Source organism: Coturnix japonica, chromosome 10 (genome assembly GCF_054131305.1).
Source record: "Coturnix japonica strain WE chromosome 10, WE-NBRP24, whole genome shotgun sequence".
In the NCBI taxonomy this organism is placed as follows: domain Eukaryota; kingdom Metazoa; phylum Chordata; class Aves; order Galliformes; family Phasianidae; genus Coturnix; species Coturnix japonica.
The window spans coordinates 9,583,921-9,602,875 of record NC_140672.1 but is presented as its reverse complement, the minus strand read 5'-3'; the positions used below and the strand labels follow the sequence as shown (position 1 = coordinate 9,602,875).

At 45.1% G+C, this 18,955-nt stretch overlaps 2 protein-coding genes across 2 annotated transcripts in view; both read left to right on the top strand.

The window, feature by feature from the left end:
• LOC146759270 (cytosolic carboxypeptidase 4-like) overlaps positions 1-18,955 on the top strand; it is a 168,109-nt gene that overhangs the window by 79,424 nt on the left and 69,730 nt on the right. The window lies entirely within an intron of this gene.
• On the top strand, positions 16,243-17,220 carry LOC146759272 (olfactory receptor 14J1-like). The gene has a single exon (XM_085510786.1). It carries the CDS (start codon positions 16,255-16,257, stop codon positions 17,218-17,220), a length of 966 nt encoding a protein of 321 aa, XP_085366912.1. The 5' UTR covers positions 16,243-16,254.

The following is an 18,955-nucleotide window of genomic DNA, read 5'->3' as shown; positions in this document are numbered from 1 at the left end:
TGAAGGCATGTGTTAGAGTGATTTCCTCTTTTAGGCCATTGCTTTAAATTCAACTCCTGTCATCTATGACTGGAATGTGTTAGTCTTCTGTAGCTCTTTGACCTACTTGAGGTTAATTGGTGGTTTCAATCCATCCCTCCTTACGTGACTGTTCATATCCAACTGTCTCTATTTCTGGTTTGTCCCAGACAGTGTCTTTGTTTTTAAGCTGGTTGGTTTCAGTGTCCTTGTTTTACAGAGACGTAAGGCTGCCAATGGGCATCAGACCAGTGGCACATCTGGTCTAAGCTTCAGTTGATGAAGAGCAGCCAGGGGGAAATGGGGAGGAAAAGAAAAATACATTTTTCAGAGCAGACTCCTGTCTCTACGTTTACTGTAAAATGAGATTTGGACAAACAGGACGAACTCTGGCTCTCAAACCAGATGATAGTGAGCAAGCTGTTGTTGTAAGCCGTTGTAGCAGAGGTAGAGAACTGGTTGTGAGCTGGGGTCCTGCTGTGTTAGGCAATGTGCAGACTTGTAACAGAAGGACTGACTCTTCCACAAGTAGCTCACAGATTATGGGTAAAGCAAGAGAGCATAGATGGACGGGTCCAAAATGAGGAGAGAGGAAGCGATGTGCCAATACTAATCAGCAAAATATTCAGAAATTATAGCCTGTCATTTCCATAATTTAAAAAAAAATCAAAGCAAATCAAGAGTGTTAATGAGCATTTTGAAGTATGTAACATCCTTTTATGTCTGAGGTGAATTTCAGAGATGCTTGCTTGAAAACCCAGCAAGCATGAGATGGAGCTGGTGTTGTGTGGTGTTGAGAGAAAATAATTGATCCCTTACCCCTACGTAAGAAGTGGTTGGTGATAAAAAGGTAGGTGATGGAGTGCCCTGGTACAAATGAAAATGAAGAGATTGTGTCTTTGTTACCTAAGGCACAATTACTCTGTCTAGCACAGATGTTTCATCCTGCATTGTTGTCTTGTAAGCATACAGCAACGTTGAGGGATGATAGCTAGTACTGTTACCATGTCTTTTTGATTTAAAGATGGCTGTTCTGATGGCATATTTCTTCCCCTTCAGTGAGAACTTGCTGCAGGGCATCCCCAGGGGCATCAGGAAGTGGTCTAAGAGTATAATCAACATTGGTGCAGACAGTAGCCCTTTGCATGGCAGCTTATCACATATGCTCCAGGATCCAGACTATCTGCCTGTTAATATTCAGATTGAATTGAAAGGTTACCTCTCAGCTAAAGTCTCCAGTTGCTTGAAAAGTCCTACTTGAGAAAAGAGAGAAGCACTCTTCTTACACTTTATTACTATGGTTTTGCTCAGTGGAGGCATCTGAGCTTCTGTCAAATGCTTTTTTTAAGATGGGTCGTTGGCAGTAAAAGAAATTCCAAGCTCTGGTCCAGAGTAGCTGGGATTATCATTTGCTGTCAGAATGCAAAGCACACAGTAACGTCTGCATGTGGGGATGGGAGAGGATTGCTTCTATGATGACTCCTATGTTTTGCTTGGGAGGACCTACACCCTTTTGGCTCTTGGGATATATTGCAGTTCTATTTTTGTTTTGATAACTGGAGTCAAGGGCAACCAGGATTTTTTTTTGTGTGTTGGAAATATCCAAATAAAACTCATTAAATGAACACCAGCTGTAGGCTGCATTCTGCAAGGTCTAAACAAGGGGAAGAGGCCATGTAGAGGATGGAGATGGTTTCTGTGAACTAGATACTGCACACAGGGCTGCAGACCAGAATACTTGAGATTTCTGTGGCAGAAATCTGATATTCAACCATTTGAAACTTCTGTAGCTGATAAGATTTTGTGCCTTTGTCTCAGTGAGCGAAAAGTCTTCTTTTTTAGCTCACATTTGCCTGGTCTGGCCTTGTCTTGGAGAAGGTCATTGGAGCTTATAAGAGCAGTATGCTTCTCCTGCCCTAAAAAAATAAAAGGATTTAGACAGACAAATCCCTTTTGTTCGGGCTCGTGGAGCGATGGCCATGGAGCAGATTGTAATAAGTACTGAGATCTGTTGAAACTGCACTCGACAGCACTAAACGAAATGTTCTCCTCCCACTGGAGGTCAGCAGTGAAATGTTTTATCAGTTAAAGACAATGGGGACATCTCTGCTGAGTGTGACAAGCAGCAGGGCTTGCCATTTTCCCGTCAGCTTCTGATTAAAGTGAAATTAGTTCAAACTTAGATTAACAAAATCATTTTATCTTTCCTCTTTCTATCTCTTTTTCATTTCAAATGTTATTTTTTGTTTTATTCGGAGCCACATTATATCTCTTCGCATGCATGTATAATTAATCAGAAGTCTCAGGAAAACAACCAGCTCCCAGAGGAAATGCTGTGAAATTGCCTGGTGTTTCCACTATGGCTCCCAGCCTTTTTGGTTGTGTTAAGGAAGTTATTTCTTCGTATGAAATTATTTTCATTTTCCTTTATTTTTCCCTCCTGTCCCTGATGTAGTCTCTTCAGATGCATGTTGCATTTAATCTCAGTAGACCTCGCATGATTCCAGCCACAGCATCATTTTAGATTTTTATGTCAGCCCTTAAGTACCATCCAGTCCAACTGGTTTTGGGTTGGATGGTGTGGAGTGGGAGAACAGTGTCATTCCCACTGTAAGTAACGATCAGGTTTGCAGTCACCTGAACCTGAACATTCATCAGTCTGTGGGTCTCAGGTCTTTTTTTTAGATGACAAGGGTAGGGAAGCTCTGGAACAGGTTGCCAGAGAAGTGGTGGATGCCCTGTCCCTGACCATTCAGGGTCAGGGTTGACCAGGCTCTAAGCAATCTGATCGAGCTGTAGGTGCCCCTGTTCATTGCAGGGGAGGTGGGCTAGATGACTAGATGAGAGAGACCTATAAATCTAGTAGTCCTTGCTCCTTTTTGTATCTGCTAGAAATATCCTGCTGCTAAAAGGTGGTTTATTGTTGGGAAAGGAGACTGAAGACTATGTATTCCTGAGGTAGTCTGTATAAGACCAGCTTTGCGGCACAGACAACAGTAGAACCATCACCTCTATGGTGACCCAGGCTACTGCATGCTCCTGAGCACCTCCAAGGGCCCACTGCAAAGTGAAATTCAAATGACTTGGCTCAGCAGTCAGGATGTTGCTGTCCTGACTGCAAAACTGCCTTTCTTTTCTGATGGGAAGGAAATGAATGTGACTGTTACTGTTCTGGTTGAGGAGAAAGCAAATGCTTCCAGATTCCTGGTTTTGAATCACAGAAGGACAATGTGAGTTGGGACAGGATGCTGAGAGCTTTGTCAGTGTCCTGTGGTTACTAAATGCCCCAGGGCAGAGTTCAAGTGTGTACAGAATTTAAGAATGGGCACATTTGGGACTTCTTTGCTCATGCAAATACAGATTCACAGTGCATCTTAATTTCTGGCTGTGGGACTGAAGATGGTTTTATTTAGAGCTGCAATTTTGCTGGTGACCTGACAGTCTCTGGATATGTTTAAGGGCTGAGGTCTTTATAGCATGAGGTGTCTGACAGTAGAGAAAATAAGGGCTCGAGGATTAAAAAGAACAACATGGCAGAGGCTGGCAGGTAGATGTTGGCAGGAAAGAAAGAAAGAGATGCTGTCATAGTGGGTGTTGTTTGGCACTGGCATGTGGAAGCTAGACAGAATTAAAAGCCGTCTCTCTCTGTAACAAGTGCTCTACCAGTAGAAACAAAAGCAAACACCTCAGAACCAACCCAAGCCCTTAATGCAACCTGGTGAGGAATTGAATGTTCAAAGTGAAAACCGAATCTTTTTCTGCCTTCTGATGTATTGCTAAACTAAAGGGCCTGCTGGCCCACACGTGTGAAAACTCAGCCTAAATCAGCTGTTCAGCTCTCTATCTGGATCAGAATAGATCCGGCATCTAAGTTAATAGGACAAACATGCTCTGCCAGTCCTAACTGCTGTGTCTGAATGAGTTTGCTTCTAAGTAATGGAGTAGAGCTAGAAACAAGGGTCATGATGGAAATAAAAGCTTTCACTGCAGCCTCTGTAGCACAGAGGCAGAAGGTGATGTTCATCTTCCTAATCCACTTCTTGGTTTACAGATACCTTGTATTCCATGACATGCAAGTACTAGGGGTAGCTTTTCAGGGTAAAATGTAAACAGCAAAAGGAAAGCACATGGTTCTCTTCAGTTAAATAAGAGTAAGAAAATGCAGGTTTCCAACTTCAGTGAAGCTACAGAAAGCAAACAGCAGGGAATGTTCCGTCAAGTCCAGCTCTTTTTGCAGTTTTGCTGGCTGATCTCTCTACAGCAATTCCGAATGAGCCAGTCATTTTCATCACTTAGTAGTTTATGAGATTTTGCAGAGTATTCCGTGGTAGAACACAAACAGGTGATTTCAGATGGACCAGACTGCGTCAGCTTTTCCTTCTCACACAACACCGGGTAGGAAGCAAGCAATGAGCCTTTAAATTACGCCTCTTCAGATGCGCACTTACTCTATGCAAAACTGTAATCAGACCTGAGTCAGCCTTAATGGCCCTGGTGCCTGTGATGGCAGTTTCCCATAATCCATCACCGCACATTTGCCTCTCAAAAACGTGTTTTAGGCATTCTCCAAATAACATAACAGTCTCTGCTTAAGAGGAGGAAACTCGTGAGACAAAATAATCAACACTCAGCACTGATGCTAAAACACCAAATTCTCTCTGGTGAACCTGTTGCAGTCCTTAGTTAGAGGTCTGAATCTCCATGTAACTATAAAGATGGGTGCCCAAGAAGAAATGAACTGATCTCAAACTCGGGGATACTTTGTCCCTTTTAAGCTAAGATTCTGACCAGCAAATCACCCTGCTCTTTTATCAGAGATCATCTGCTGTTCTGAAGGTAATAAAGGACTGTGACACATTTGCAGTATCTTTTGATGCTGATGTTCTCAGACATAGCAGATGCTGGAGAGAGCACTCAAACCTGCATTTTGTCATTGAAAGTAATTTTGAATCTCAGTGTATACCAATACTGGATAAAGAGTTCCTATTGCTTCCAGAAGTCTGTTTGATAGTGTAATTGTGGAGAAAGCAAAGAAGATATGGTTTGTCAATACCACCAGCTATGTAGGCAGAGAATGAGTGCTTTTCAGATTTATTGCTGTTATTTTGAGTGTATTTCTTCTGGCTTCACATTTTTTGCCCAGTCTACACTCATAGCGATCCCACGTTCTCCCTGCTCTCAGATTCAGATTATGGGGAGATGAAAGGGCTGAGAGCTGGTGCTTTTTTCAGTGGCTGTACTCTTCATTTGGCAGTCTACAAAGTGAAATATGGAAGGCTTCACAGTATGAAGTGCTAGAGCTAAAGCTGAGGTCCTTGCACTTTAGGACAGTTGTCTCAGCTGCAGCACAGACGCACATTAATATAACATTGTTGCTGTTGTAGCTCTTGGGTGGGCTGTAGGATGTCATCTATCACTTTCTCTTGCTTCAAGCACATCACTGTCTGTGTTCACTACTAATTGACATTTGCACATACAGAATAAGTGGTGTTGAGACCTAAGGCTTGATTCTCAGCTCTGCCTATTGATGGCTCTCAATCCTGGGGTGAGCTTTCCTCTGGCCAGAGCTCCTCTCAGTCATCTGAAGTGTACCCTGAGGGGACATTTAAACATGATAGAACTGCTGGAACACATTCTTGCAAAGTCTCTGCTCTCTCTTCTGTGAGCAGATCTTTACTGCGAACCTTCCCTTTGGCAAGTGTCAGGTGTTCTCTGACTCCAGGGAAAAGCTGTTTATGGGTAGGATGGATGCTCGGAGTAGGCAAAAGTGACAACTATAAATGTCCTTCTCAAGCAGAGGAGAAAATTCAGGAGCTTTTTGCAAACAAGATTGGAAAAGGAAACCACAGGATCAATGAGAGATTTCAAACATTTGGCCCTGTGGGCTTTGAAAAAGAGATGAGATCTCTGATTCTGTCAGTAAATAAAAACCCCTCTCATCTTGTTAATTCCTTAAAGCTTTATTTGTTTACTGTGTAAACACATAGAAAAGAGTTTCTGATTAGTGGGCCACCTGTAGCAGAAGAAGGAGGAGGAGAAGATGCTGAAAGGTATGGACAGTTTGGCACTCCAAACAATTTCAATTGATTTCTACTGCTCCCTCTGGCTGAGGATGTTTCACACAGGGTCAGTGCCAAGGGCACATCTATTGGCAGCTGGAACATTTGTCTCTCCTCTGATTGTACCCAGGATCCAGCGCTGTCAGTTCAGTTGATATTAGACTTGCTAGGTCTGTAGATCCGCGTGTCATATTGTCAATGATCATTGACTTGCAGTGTCCAGTTGTAGGGCGTAAATAAGGGAAGTAGAGGTTGGGGGGGTTATTGGACTTAGCTGAAATTGACTTGAAATATCCTGCTGAAATTGCCTCGAGTCAGTACACAACAGTCTCTTTATTAGCTATGGAAACAGAGCTGAAATTACCTCCAAGAACTCCAGAGTTATGTATTTGCACTAATGACAGCATCCTAAATGATTCTCTCTGGCCTTGTTATTGGGACTGAGTAGGCTCATCCTGAGCTTGCCTGAACTTGGGTTAATTCAGTCAGGGGGCAGTGATGCCAAGCTTCTCCAGCTGGGTGAAGCAGCAGACAGGCAGAAAGCTACAACTGGGATACAGGATGCCTATTGCTTCCTTTCATGGTTGAGCTCTTACAGCTGTATGTGAGGTGCAGACTACAAATGATCTGCCCTTCAGCATGAGGACTGACTTGGATCGGTAGTGCCAGCAGGGAGATGTTCCTGTGAGAGAGAATAGTAACCACTAGTGTAAAAATAATAATACGATCTGGCTCTTTTAAAAATTCATTCTGCCTTTCTCCTGTAGGATGAACTCCAAAGCTGAACTGAACACTAATGCATTCCAAAACTGGAAGCAATCATGCCTCAAGAAACAGCTAACACCACAAAAGCATAAACAACTGGGATAAATCAAACAGCTAAAACCCTATTTTAAAAATTAGCACTTACTGTAAGGTGGCTTGTTTCATTATTAGAATGCTGGGCGTTTTTCTATTGCTTATGAATGTGAAACAAAGCCGTGATATGGCTGGCCACAGGCTTCAGCAATTTTCTACTTCGCAGCTCTGGATGGACTCGTTGTAGTCCCAGGTCTCCAAAGAGCTCTACTCAGTTCTTTTTCTCTTCAGTATGGACTTACATATTTCCAGCCATTCTCATAGCAGCCATTTCATGCAGCACTGCTAATGCATCCAAGTCTTTGATTTATATCTGTTTTTCCCAGTCTGCCCCTCTAGCAATTCTCAGTTCTACTAAATCCTGGCCTGTGACATTGCCAGTTCTTTCAGTCATGAAAACTCCTTTGGGTGAAGAAAGTGAACATACAGGTCTTGAAGCAAACAAAAATCCACCCAGGAATATCCTGAGATTGGCAAACTTATTCTGTCTACCGTTCTGAAGGTGAAAGAGAGATGCATTAGCCTGCTGTGCCACCTGGCCTCCACTATGAATCAGATGATTCTGTAATGATGTGTAATGCACACATGCTCACGTGCCTTGGAGCTGTGAGAGCGATGGAGGGAGGGAAATGGGGTAGTGTCCAAAAGGAACAACGCCATTCCTTTTCTCCCTTCCTCCTTATGTCCTGATGTGCCAGAAACTGCTTATCCCCCAGGCATCTTGACTTGCCTGCTTCAATAAATAAAAAATGTGCCAGGCAGTTACAACGGTGCTAATTGCTGATAGCTCTCTATTGATCCATCCATTTGGCAGCTCTGATTACAAAGTGATACTTCCATCTAATCACAGCTGTGGCAGCCAGAAAAAAAAAAAAAAAGAAAAAGAAAAAGGGCCTGGACACAAAGCTTTGAAATGGTACAGCATTCTCAAGCTTTCCAGCCAATCTCCTGAGTGAGTGCTTTAATGCACAAAGGGAATTCTGTGCTGCATTGTCAGCTGCAGGTTCTTGGAAGGAAATGCTGGTTTGTTGAAACTGCTGTTCTGAGCAGTGTACAGAGGAGGAATAGTGAGCGCGGAGATGCTGATGGCAGTCCCACCTGGGTGAGGCTTTCTGTGAGCTGGTTATCAAATGGGGACTGAAGCTATGGACTTCCACTCTAGATCTGAACTGCTTATACCATTCTCATGCAGTACGTTGGCTGATCAGCTAGAGATCAGCTTGAGAAAGACTGATAAATCTTTGAAGGGCTCCATGGACCATACACTGTAGCTGTATATCACAGACAATTCTCACCTTACCACAGCAGAAGCTGCTGTAGCAGCTGAAATGGAAGGAAAAGTATTGCATTATTTGAAGTTGTTATGAAGAACTGAATTATATAGAATTATATAGAACTATATTAGAAGCGGCTGTTTGGCCCCGTTGTATTTGATTACTTGGGTGTGATCTGACATTCAAAACGTGCTCAGATGTCCGCTCACTGTTCTCTTCCTGCCTCCACTGATAGATCCCTTGTTTGCTGTTGGCCTAAGGTCTGAACAAAGATGTTCTCGTTTCAAACACACATAGATTACGATCTGCCCTAGGGGCCTGAAGCATAACTAGAGCTGGTTGACATTGGCTGAATGGGGAAAATTGTATTCAAAAGTGGCCGTTTTAGAAAATGAATGCTTTCATTATGCTGGAAAAGGTTATTTACTTATTTATATATTTTTTTTTCCCCCAAAAAATGTTTATTTTGTTTTGTTGAGATTTTAAGCAGTTCACCCCATCCGTTTCTTCTCTTGTAGTTTTTGCTTGGTTTGTACATGTTGCCTTTGAAATGCATCTGCGGTTGTGTTTCTATCTTTGCCCATATGGTCTATCACTGGAAACATCTTTTTGCCCCCTGCGTACATGAGTCTGTGTTGTCACTGTGCTTGTTTCTCTTCTGCCCTTTCTTTTTCCTATCACAAAAGCTCTCCCTTTTTTTCCTTTCTGATTATTCAACATTTCAACCTTTTCATATTGGCTTGGTAGACAGCTCCCACCTTTCTTTTTTCCCCTCCCACCTTTGTGCTCAGTCACTGTATTTCACTTGGCTTTGTGTCACACCTTCCGCCATTTGCCTCACCTTTCCACTTCTGGTTCTCTGAGTTGCTTTTCTGAGTTGTCTGATGGCGATCGCTGTTCTTTTCTTCTTCAAACATAAAACTCCCTCAAGCATCAACTCTGTTTTAAAATCTGTGAAGAAAAAGGCAATTAAGATCCTGTAGGAAAGAAACAAACAGAAAAAGAAAGCAGTATCAAAATGACAATTATGACAATAATGACAATTCACAATTGCGTTTTAAATGCAGGCTGCCCTAGGAGACAGAATCCCAAAGCTGACTGAGAAAAATGAAAAGAAAAGACTGAATGAACGGAATTGTTTAAAATCAGTGCAGAGAAAGGAGAAAAGAAAACAGTAATTTTGAAAATAAATTATCTTTTTTTTCTCCTGTTGATTGATAATCTTCAAATGCTTCAACTGTATTTGACTTCATGAGACACGTTCAGATGTGACTGTAGCTGAATTTAATGAGTTCTGGTCTTTTATTTTCTCTGGCTTTCTCAACGTGTTTGTGGAACACAGTCAAGAGCCGTGTTCTCACTCGCTTCCCTGTATCTCATACCTGCCTACTGGTTGCCATTACATTTTACCTGAGGAAAAGGCTAAGTTTGTGCTGGTAGAGCAGTTCATGAGCGTTGAAACGCAGCTGGAGGCAGAAACCTGCCCACTGCCACAGTTGGTTTCGGGATGGCTTCTCTGTCTTTAGCCTTCTGCTTTAGGTTTGCTTCCAAATTTAGGGCCGTGTATTTACAGGTAAAGGCACCTACAGATGTGGTTGATATTCAGATTACTGACATGCCTAATTTGCAGTGGCCAGGAAAAGAAAGAAGAACGAAGGAGAGAATAAAAGTGCACAGTGGAGAAACAAAGTGAGAGAGCCATAGGAATTCCACTTCTACCACCCTGTAAATTATTCACACATGCCAGCTGGTAATTACTTATAATGAACGTCTATAAAGCACTTTGATATGCTCAGATGAGCAGTGCTATAGAAAGTGTGTCTGCTGTTTAGATCTTAAGGATAAGACACTAGTAGAAAGACAAGAACTACCCATATAATTATCCTCTTATGATATGTTGGCTCACTGGTTCTGTACCAAGATGTGTTATTAAAAAAGTCGATTACTTTTTCAGAGTGTGAACTTCAGAGGCAATAATTTGATGATGATTCAGATTGAGGAGTAATGTAGAGTTCTGATAATTCCGAGCAGTCCTGCTGAACATGGAATTTCTGACGGAGATTCTCTTTTTCTTCCTGAGTCTCAACAATTGTTCCCAGTTCATCTGCACTGGTCTTCTTCCCCTATGGCTCACCTTATGGCATTCAGGGACAGCGTGATCTTGTGCCTTTAAGATTTCCATCTTGAGGAGTGTCCAGGCTTCCTGGACCCCTTTACCCATAAGGAGCGACTCCCAAGGGACCTGTGCTACAATTGTCCTGAACAGGTCAAAGTTCGCCCTCTAGAAGTTCAGGATAGTAGTTTTGCTAGTCACCCTTCTGACATCTCCAAGAATAGAGAATTCTACCATTTCATGGCCACTCTGCCCAAGACAGTCCCCAACCTTCTCAACTCCTACCAGTCCTTCACTGTTAGTGAAGAGCAGGTCTAGCAAGGAACCACCCCTCGTAGGCCTTCATACCAGCTGCGTAAGGAAGCTGTCTTGCATGCAATCTATAAACCTCTTGGACTGATTCCTCTGCTATTTATTATATTCCCAGCATATATCAGGGAAGTTGAAGTCTCCCAAGAGAATGCGTGCTGGCGATCGTGCGACTTCAGTAAGCTGCTCATAGAATGCCTCACCCATCAATTCACCTTGATTAGGCAGTCCATAAGAGACTTTTAGCAAGATGTCACACCTACAGGTCTTTCCCCTGATCCTTACAAACATGCACGCATCTTGATGGTTCTGAAGCCCAAGCTCTTCAACATCAAAACTCTCTTTAATATAAAGGGCCACACCACCACCTTTCCTTCCTCATCTATCCCTTCTGAAGAGCTTGTAACCATCCATCACAGCACTCCAGTCATGGCAGTGGTCCCACCATGGGTCGGTAATAGCAACTAGGTCATGGTTTGTCAGATGCACAGTTGCTTCCAGCTCCTCCTGCTTGTTGACCAAGCTCCTTGTGTTGGTGTAGACACTTCAGCTGAGGCATCTGCCTCTCTCCCAACTCAAGCAGCATTCCCCTAGGCTCATCTCTGGTGAGCTCTGTTTTGTCCCCTCCCCCATCATAGCTAGTTTAAAGCTCTTTCGATAAGCCCCACTACCTTCTGTGCTAGGATTCATTTCCCTCTTTGAGACAGTTGGGTTCCATTCATGGATAACAGACCATGGGCCAAGTAAACTGCCCTGTGATCAAAGAACCCAAAGTTTCTGGCTCAATACCAGTCTCTGAGACAACTGTTCATTGCTTTGCTTTCCAAGCCTGCTCCGTGTCCCTCACTGCCACTGAAGGTATAGAACAAAAAAATCACTTGATCTCCCACTTTGTGAACTAAATGGCCTAAATTCCTGAAATCTCTTTTTATAGTTTGTAGTCTCATCTAAGAAATTTCATCACTGCCCACCTAAACTATGAGTAGTGGAAAATAATCAGTGGACCTAACCAGCATGGGGAGTTTCCTCGTTATGTCCCTGACCTGAAGCCAAGAAGGCAGCAGACTTCCTGACGGCTCGGGTCCAGTTTGCAAATGGGGCCTTCTATTCCTCTGAGAAGGGAGTCACCCACCACGGCCACCCGTTCTTTCTTTCATGGCAGAGGAAGTCACAAGGCTTGGTAGTGACTGCCTTGCATTAGGCTCCCTCCTAGGCAGATCCTCCATTGCCTCCCTATTTTTATCTCCTTCAGATTTCAGAGTGTCAAACCTGTTGCTTAGAGGGAGCAGGGGTCGAGGGCTAGGCAGGCATGGGGGGGCTCCTGTGATGTTGAGTTGGGACTCTCTTCCAACCCTCCTCATCAGTCAGGTCTGTCCGACTGTGACAGGGCACGGAGTCAACCACTTTTCTGGGGGTATCTGCCTGGCAGCCTTCCCTCGGGGATGCCAGCAAGTCACTCCACCAGCCCATCTCCCGATCACACACCCTGATGGTAAATTGTGAGTAAAACCTTGAGTAAAGTGAGAGTTCACCTAGAGAAAAGTATGAGTAGAAACCTGGACTGATGTGAGGGTAAACCCAGAGTAAACCCAGGATCCCATCCATCGGGCATGCACAGCCTCTAAGGGCAATTTTTTCCAGTGATGCTGTGTAAAAAAAATAGGTTCCTCACATCTAACCTATGTCTCCCCTTTTTAATTTAAATCCATTTCCATTTGTCCTGTTATCATCAGACCATCCCATCATTATTCTAGAGTTAGGCATCTCATCCTCAGATGGAAACCCTGGGGCTGAATTGGGATCAGCTTTTCAAAGAACCACGGGGGCTGCAAGTTCACCTAGCTGAGTTCAGATGTGCACAGTGAGGTGTCTGTGTGTGAGTCCCTCATCTGAATCCTTGGTTTTTATTCCACAGGGACTGCACTACTCATACACAGACTCTCAGTGATGCCCAAGGTGCCTTGGGTGATCCTAGTTTTGTGCTAGTGCATGTAAACTGTGACGGAAAATCTATGAGATAGACACCTCCTTCTGGAGCATCAGCTGAGGGCCAGAAGGGAGGTATTCTTGGCCATCCTAAAGACCACAACAGCCTCGTGCTTAGGGCACCCAGTGTGTCTTTTGCACCTGTCCCCGTGGAGCGTGTAGTGATATTCTGCTTACCAGATGGATGAGATCAGAACAGAAGAGGCAGATCTTCCTCTCTGCTCCATCTGCGACATACTGCGGAGTTCAAGGAGTTGCAAAGCTATGGCACGTCTACGTTCTTGCACTGATGACACCTTAGTATGCTCTGGGCTCTCTTTTCCATGGCATCTAAAAAAATCCAGGGTCATACCAGTTAACAGGAAGCTGGCAAATGTTGTCTCATTGTAAGGAATAGAAAGAAAGATGAAATGAGCAATTATGGACCAGCCAGTATCACTCCAGTGCCTGTTAAAATTGTGGAGAAAATGATGGTGGGAAAAACAGCTGAAGGACAATCCTGTCATTGGTTGCAGCCAATGCAAGATACTGAGGGGAAGGTCTTATTTCATTTCAGATCCTTTTATGACACGGTTATCCATTTAGCTGACCAAGGGAAGCTAGTTGTAATCCTTGAGGATTTCAGTAGAGCTTTTGATACTGTTTCTCACAGCACCCTTCTGGACAAAATGTCCTGCATACGGCTAGACAGAAACAGAACATGGTGGGGGAGTAGTTGGCCAATAGGTCAGGCCAAAGGGATTATAGTCAATGGGTTCCATCATCCTGGTAGATGGTCACTATCAGGGTCCCCCATGGCTCCATTTTCGGGCCACTTCTCTCATGTTTTTGTGGATGACTTGCATGCAAAACTAGAAGATGTTCTGAGCAAGTTTGCTGATGATACCAGATGAGGAGGTGCTGTTGCCTCCACTGAGGGTGGAGAGGACTTGCAGAGAGATGTGAACAAGTCAGAGAAGTGGGTACCAGTTGGTACTAAGCACCGAGTGCATTAAGTATAACAAGTGCCTGATTGTGCACCTGGGTAGGGGCAACCCTGGACATAAACACTAACTGGATATGGGACACTGGAGAGAAATCTGACTGAAAAGGGCTGGGGGTCCTGGTCAGCATCAAATTGAAAGTGAGTCAGCAGTGTGCCCAGGCAGCCAGGAAGGCCAACGGTCCCCTGGAGTGCATCAAGCAATTTATTGCCAGCTGGGTGAGGGAAAGGATTGTCACTGTCTGCTCTGCATTGCTACTGCCTCACCTGGAGCACTGGGTGCACTTCTGGGAACCTAAAGTACATCAAACTATGGGAGAGTGTGCAAAGGAGGGCACTGGAACTGAGAGATCTGAAGTTCAGAGTTTCAGTGGGATTGATTGCTTGTACAGACTGGGCCTTTCTTACATCCCACATCCTGCTATGAGACACAGGGCACACATGGGACATGAACTTGCCAGCATCCTTGCAGACATAGATGCTGAGCCTGGAATCCACTGTCCTCATGTCTTTCATTTAACATTATACAGATCTCCATCCCACATCCCCAGGAAGGGTCCTGAGCCAACATGAGTGACAGGATCTCCATGCCAAGGGTCTGGGAATCATGCTGGCCTGTCTGCTTCATAAGGCAAAGGAGGGGTTTCTTAGCATCAGAGCCACCATGCCAGTGCCTTTCACTGCCTGTAGCCATGGCTTCCAATTATCTGCTCTAACAAGTCACTTGGGAAGCTTGCTTGGTAATAGCCCTCAGTGGGCCCATTAATACTCCAAGAAACTTCACTGTTACTTCTGACTTTGTCTTGCTGAGCACTTTGTGCAAACTTCTCTCTGCACTGGAGATTGATGGACTCAGCATCAAATGCGCCCTGGGGCCCATTATAAACTTAAAAGCCTCTTGTGCCTTATGCCTTCCTGTGATATTCTTCAGGTTTTCAGAACTTGTTCAGCAAAATGGAGAGGTATTTGGAGAGAGCATAAGGAGGAAGAATCCAGCAGACATTTATTATCTGTTTATTTATAGTTGGGTTTAAAGAAGGTATTAAAGGATCACTGTACAACTCCTTGTGCACATCTGAGCTGAAACAGAGGAATCGCAGCACCTGTGGGTCTGTGGGGAGCTGAATCCCATTTCAGCTCCAGGGCTTCCATCTGGGGATGAGGCACCTGCACTGCCTCCTCTGGATCACTGCCCTGCACAGGGAAGTTGTCTCAACCCTCCTTGTCCTTGTCTGGTTGCCCTTTTTGTTTTATCAAACACTCTCAAGTAGGACTCAGCAGATGTCAGGAAATGACTGGTGGATAACTCAGCAGATTTCAAAGAACAGTTATGATACTGTTGTCTTTAAGGAGCTGATGGCCATGAGGACCCAGGGACACCACAGGGGAGATGAGTGGGAAGGATAAAACTGACATTCTCTGCTGCTGAGCTGGGCCAGGCTCCAGGGACACAGGGAGCTCATAAACGTGGGCAGAGATGTAGAGAGACAGCTGTGCCCAGGAGCAGCTCTTGTGCACAGCACAGTCTACAGGTGACAGAAAAAGAAGAGAGAAATTGGAGAGAGCTTATAGGATGTGCACTGTGTGAGCAGGCTGTGAGCTCACTTCAGGAGCATTGCTCACAGACCATGACAAGGTAAGTTTCACTGCAGACCATGCAGCTACTTTTCATACAGGGTTAATAAATGTGGGACATCCAATAGCAGAATTGACTGCAGTCACTCCATATTCATTTACTGTGGAAAAAGCCTTCTGCTCCAGCTGAGGGATTCCGTGCTGCAGTGTCAGAGCACAGCCCTGAGGGCTGCATGTCCCAGCACGGCTGCAGGCTGTGCAGCCGGGGCTGCAGGCGGGTGCCCAGGGCTGTCCTGCAGAGCAGGGTCCCTGCTGTGCCCCAGGGGCTGTGTGCCGGGTATGGGACTCTGCCGCCTGCCAGGCTCAGCACTCAGCCTGCCCGGGGAGCTGCCCAGGGCGCTGCGGGGAGACGTGTGGGGGGAAGGAGCCCCCGGCAGGGCTTGTGCTGCCACAGCTGCTGCCTGGGGCAGGGGATCACAGCTCCACTGCTCAACTGAATGTTTGTGAAGGTCCTTTGCAAGAGGAGAGCCAAGGCAGAAGGTTTCCATTTCCTGTTCAGATGCAAATAGGATTTGAAACAGAAATATAAACGGAGCTAACAGAGATTTGAGAATTTTTCTCCAATCAATTGCTTGTTTTCTGAACAGTCACACGTGATGTGCTTTCAGTCTTTTATTTCTCAAAAGTTGGAACCAGTTGTAATTTTCATTATTTTTTGTAGACATGAATAATTCACGTATCCTGCAAACAGGCAGCGTTTTCTAACTGAAACTGAATAGCCCAGTGGCTGGGGTTGGGGGTCTTAGAGCAGCTGGGGGTAAAGATATGAGACATTAAACAGATGAAAATATCCAGGGGGGTGGGATAAGAAAAAAAGAGGAAGGTTAGAGCTCCATATGCTGCTTCTGCTTAAGGAATGCTGAAATACATGAAATTCAATGCAAGTAATGGTGCTAAATGTACACTGTTGTAGGAGAATGAAAATATTTCATATTATAGCAGTAAGATGTCTCTGAGAATGGTCTGGACTTGTCATTATCTTCTGCACTCTGAGCAGGACTCCAAGCCCAACAACAGCAGATGCCCAACAGCAGCTCCATCAGTGAGTTCCTCCTGCTGCCGTTGGCAGACACGCGGCAGCTGCAGCTCCTGCACTTCTGGCTCTTCCTGGGCATCTACCTGGCTGCCCTCCTGGGCAACGGCCTCATCAGCACAGCCGTAGCCTGCGACCGCCGCCTGCACACCCCCATGTACTTTTTCCTCCTCAACCTGGCCCTCCTCGACCTGGGCTGCATCTCCACCACTCTTCCCAAAGCCATGGCCAATGCCCTCTGGGACACCAGGGCCATCTCCTACACAGGATGTGCTGCACAGCTCTTTTTCTTTTCCTTCTTCCTCTCAGCAGAGTATTCCCTTCTCACCATCATGTCCTATGACCGCTACGTTGCCATCTGCAAGCCCCTGCACTACGGGACCTTGATGGACAGCAGAGCTTGTGCCACCATGGCAGCAGCTGCCTGGGGCACTGGGGTTCTCAATTCCCTGCTGCACACTGCCAGTACGTTTTCACTGCCTCTCTGCCAAGGCAATGTTGTCAACCAGTTTTTCTGTGAAATCCCCCAGATCCTCAAGCTCTCCTGCTCAGAATCAAATCTCAGGGAAGTTGTGTTTCTCATTTTTAGTGTAAGTTTAGCCTTTGGGTGCTTTGTTTTCATAGTGGTGTCCTATGTGCAGATCTTCGTGGCTGTGCTGAGGATGCCCTCTGAGCAGGGACGGCACAAAGCCTTCTCCACGTGCCTCCCTCACCTGGCCGTAGTCTCCCTATATATCATCACTGGCTTTTATGCCTACCTGAATCCCCACTCTGTCTCCTCTCCATCCATGGTCCTGATGGTGGCAGTTCTGTACTCAGTGGTGCCTCCAGCAGCCAACCCCCTTATCTACAGCATGAGAAACCAGGAAGTCAAGGTTGCAGTGAGAAAAATGATGACCAAATGTGTTTCAAAAACACTGAACTGCCGCTCTTTTGGAATTCATGACTTGTAGTCTCACTCCAATTTGTAGGAGGGAGGCAAGGTTCTTTTATATGTGTATACCCAGCATGAGATTAAGAAGCAACGGTTCAAATGTTGGTCCAACCCGTTTATTAAAGTCCTAGCTGTTTTTAGTGAGATGGGGAAGGGAAGGTAGGCAATAGGAAAAGTAGGAAATATAAGCAAGGAGTCTTTGTGGGAAGGAAGAGGGAGATAGTCACCACCATGGATCCAGCGAGGTTTGTAGTTCATTGATCTTCATTAGTAGTGGGTTGTCAGGTGTTGTTGTTTCACTGGTGATGATAGATGACTGAAATCCAAGGCGTAAGACAGGAGTTCACACGGCACCAGAATGAATCTCTTGTTACCTGGTTGCTTCGCTGTTGGGACAGCTAGGACGGTAGCTTGTTGTGATGTGACAGGCCCTTCCCCATATTCTGGAAGAATCTTAGTGACGTGTAATACAGTGGGTGTAGACAAAAAGGCGTAGGTTATATAAGGATGTGTCTGTTTCAATAAATCGCCATTTTGCCACTTCATCTCCTTGGTGTCACTTGGTAATTGGCCTAGCTGCTGCTTCAGTTGAAGGCGAGAGATCGTAAAGAAATTAACGATCATAAAGCCTTCATGTGTATCATTAAAAATCTCAGCTATTAGACACAAGCGCTTTCCATCTCGAGCAAGGAACAACAGTACAATTGCACTGTGTGTTTCCTTGTGGTGTTACCTACGTGACCACAGAGAAGACATGAGGAAGTGGCATGACCAGCCTACTCCTGTACTATGAGCACGGGTGAGGGAACTACAAAACAGTCCAACCACCAGTACGGCTGCTCCAGTTATCACAGGTAACCAATAGAGGGGCCCTGCCCTCAGTCAAGGGAGTGGAAGGGATAATAGAGTTTATTGGACTGTGTGGATTCGATGGCCTGGCACATCAGAACCACAAAAATATAAGGCGCTGGTGAATACCGGTGCACAGTGCACCCTAATGCCCTCCAGTCAATAAGCCTCACTGGTAAAGACTGGAAAAAACATCCTATGTGAGTGGCCCAGGGTTTCCGTTCATACTTGGTATTGATTACCTCAGAAGAGGGCATTTCAAGGATACTAAGGGGTATCACTGGGCCTTTGGAATCGCTGCTGTAGATATGGACAACATTAAGCAGCTGTCTGTTTTGCCTGGCCTGTCAGAGGACCCGTCTGTTGTGAGGCTGCTACGAGTAAAAATAAAAGAGCAGCAGGTACCGATTGCTACAAAGACAGTGCACAGACGGCAGTATCGCACCAACAGGGATTCCTTGCTCCCCATTCATGATTTGATTCGCCAGTTGGAGAATCAGGGAGTGATCAGTAAAACTCACTCACCTTTTAACAGCTCCATATGGCCAGTGCGTAAAGCCAGTGGAGAATGGAGGCTGACAGTAGACTACCGTGGCCTGAATGAGGTCACACCCCCACTGAGTGCTGCTGTGCTGGAGAGCAAATAATTCAAATTCTTCTATGAGCCAGTTTTGCTATTAAGTGAAGCAAAGTAAAAGGGCCTGCCCAGGAAATTCAGTTCTTAGGTATAAAGTGGCAGGATGGATGTCATCACATCCCAACAGTGATCGACAAAATCACTGCCATGTCTCCACCAACTAGCAAGAAAGAGACACAATCTTTCCTGGGTGCAGTGGGCTTTTGGAGGATTCACATTCCAAACTACAGCCTCATTGTAAGCCCCCTTTATCAGGTGATGCAGAAGA

Coding starts and splice junctions, on each gene's coding strand:
- LOC146759272 (XM_085510786.1), top strand. CDS start 16,255: ATGCCCAACAGCAGCTCCATCAGTGAGTTCCTCCTGCTGCCGTTGGCA.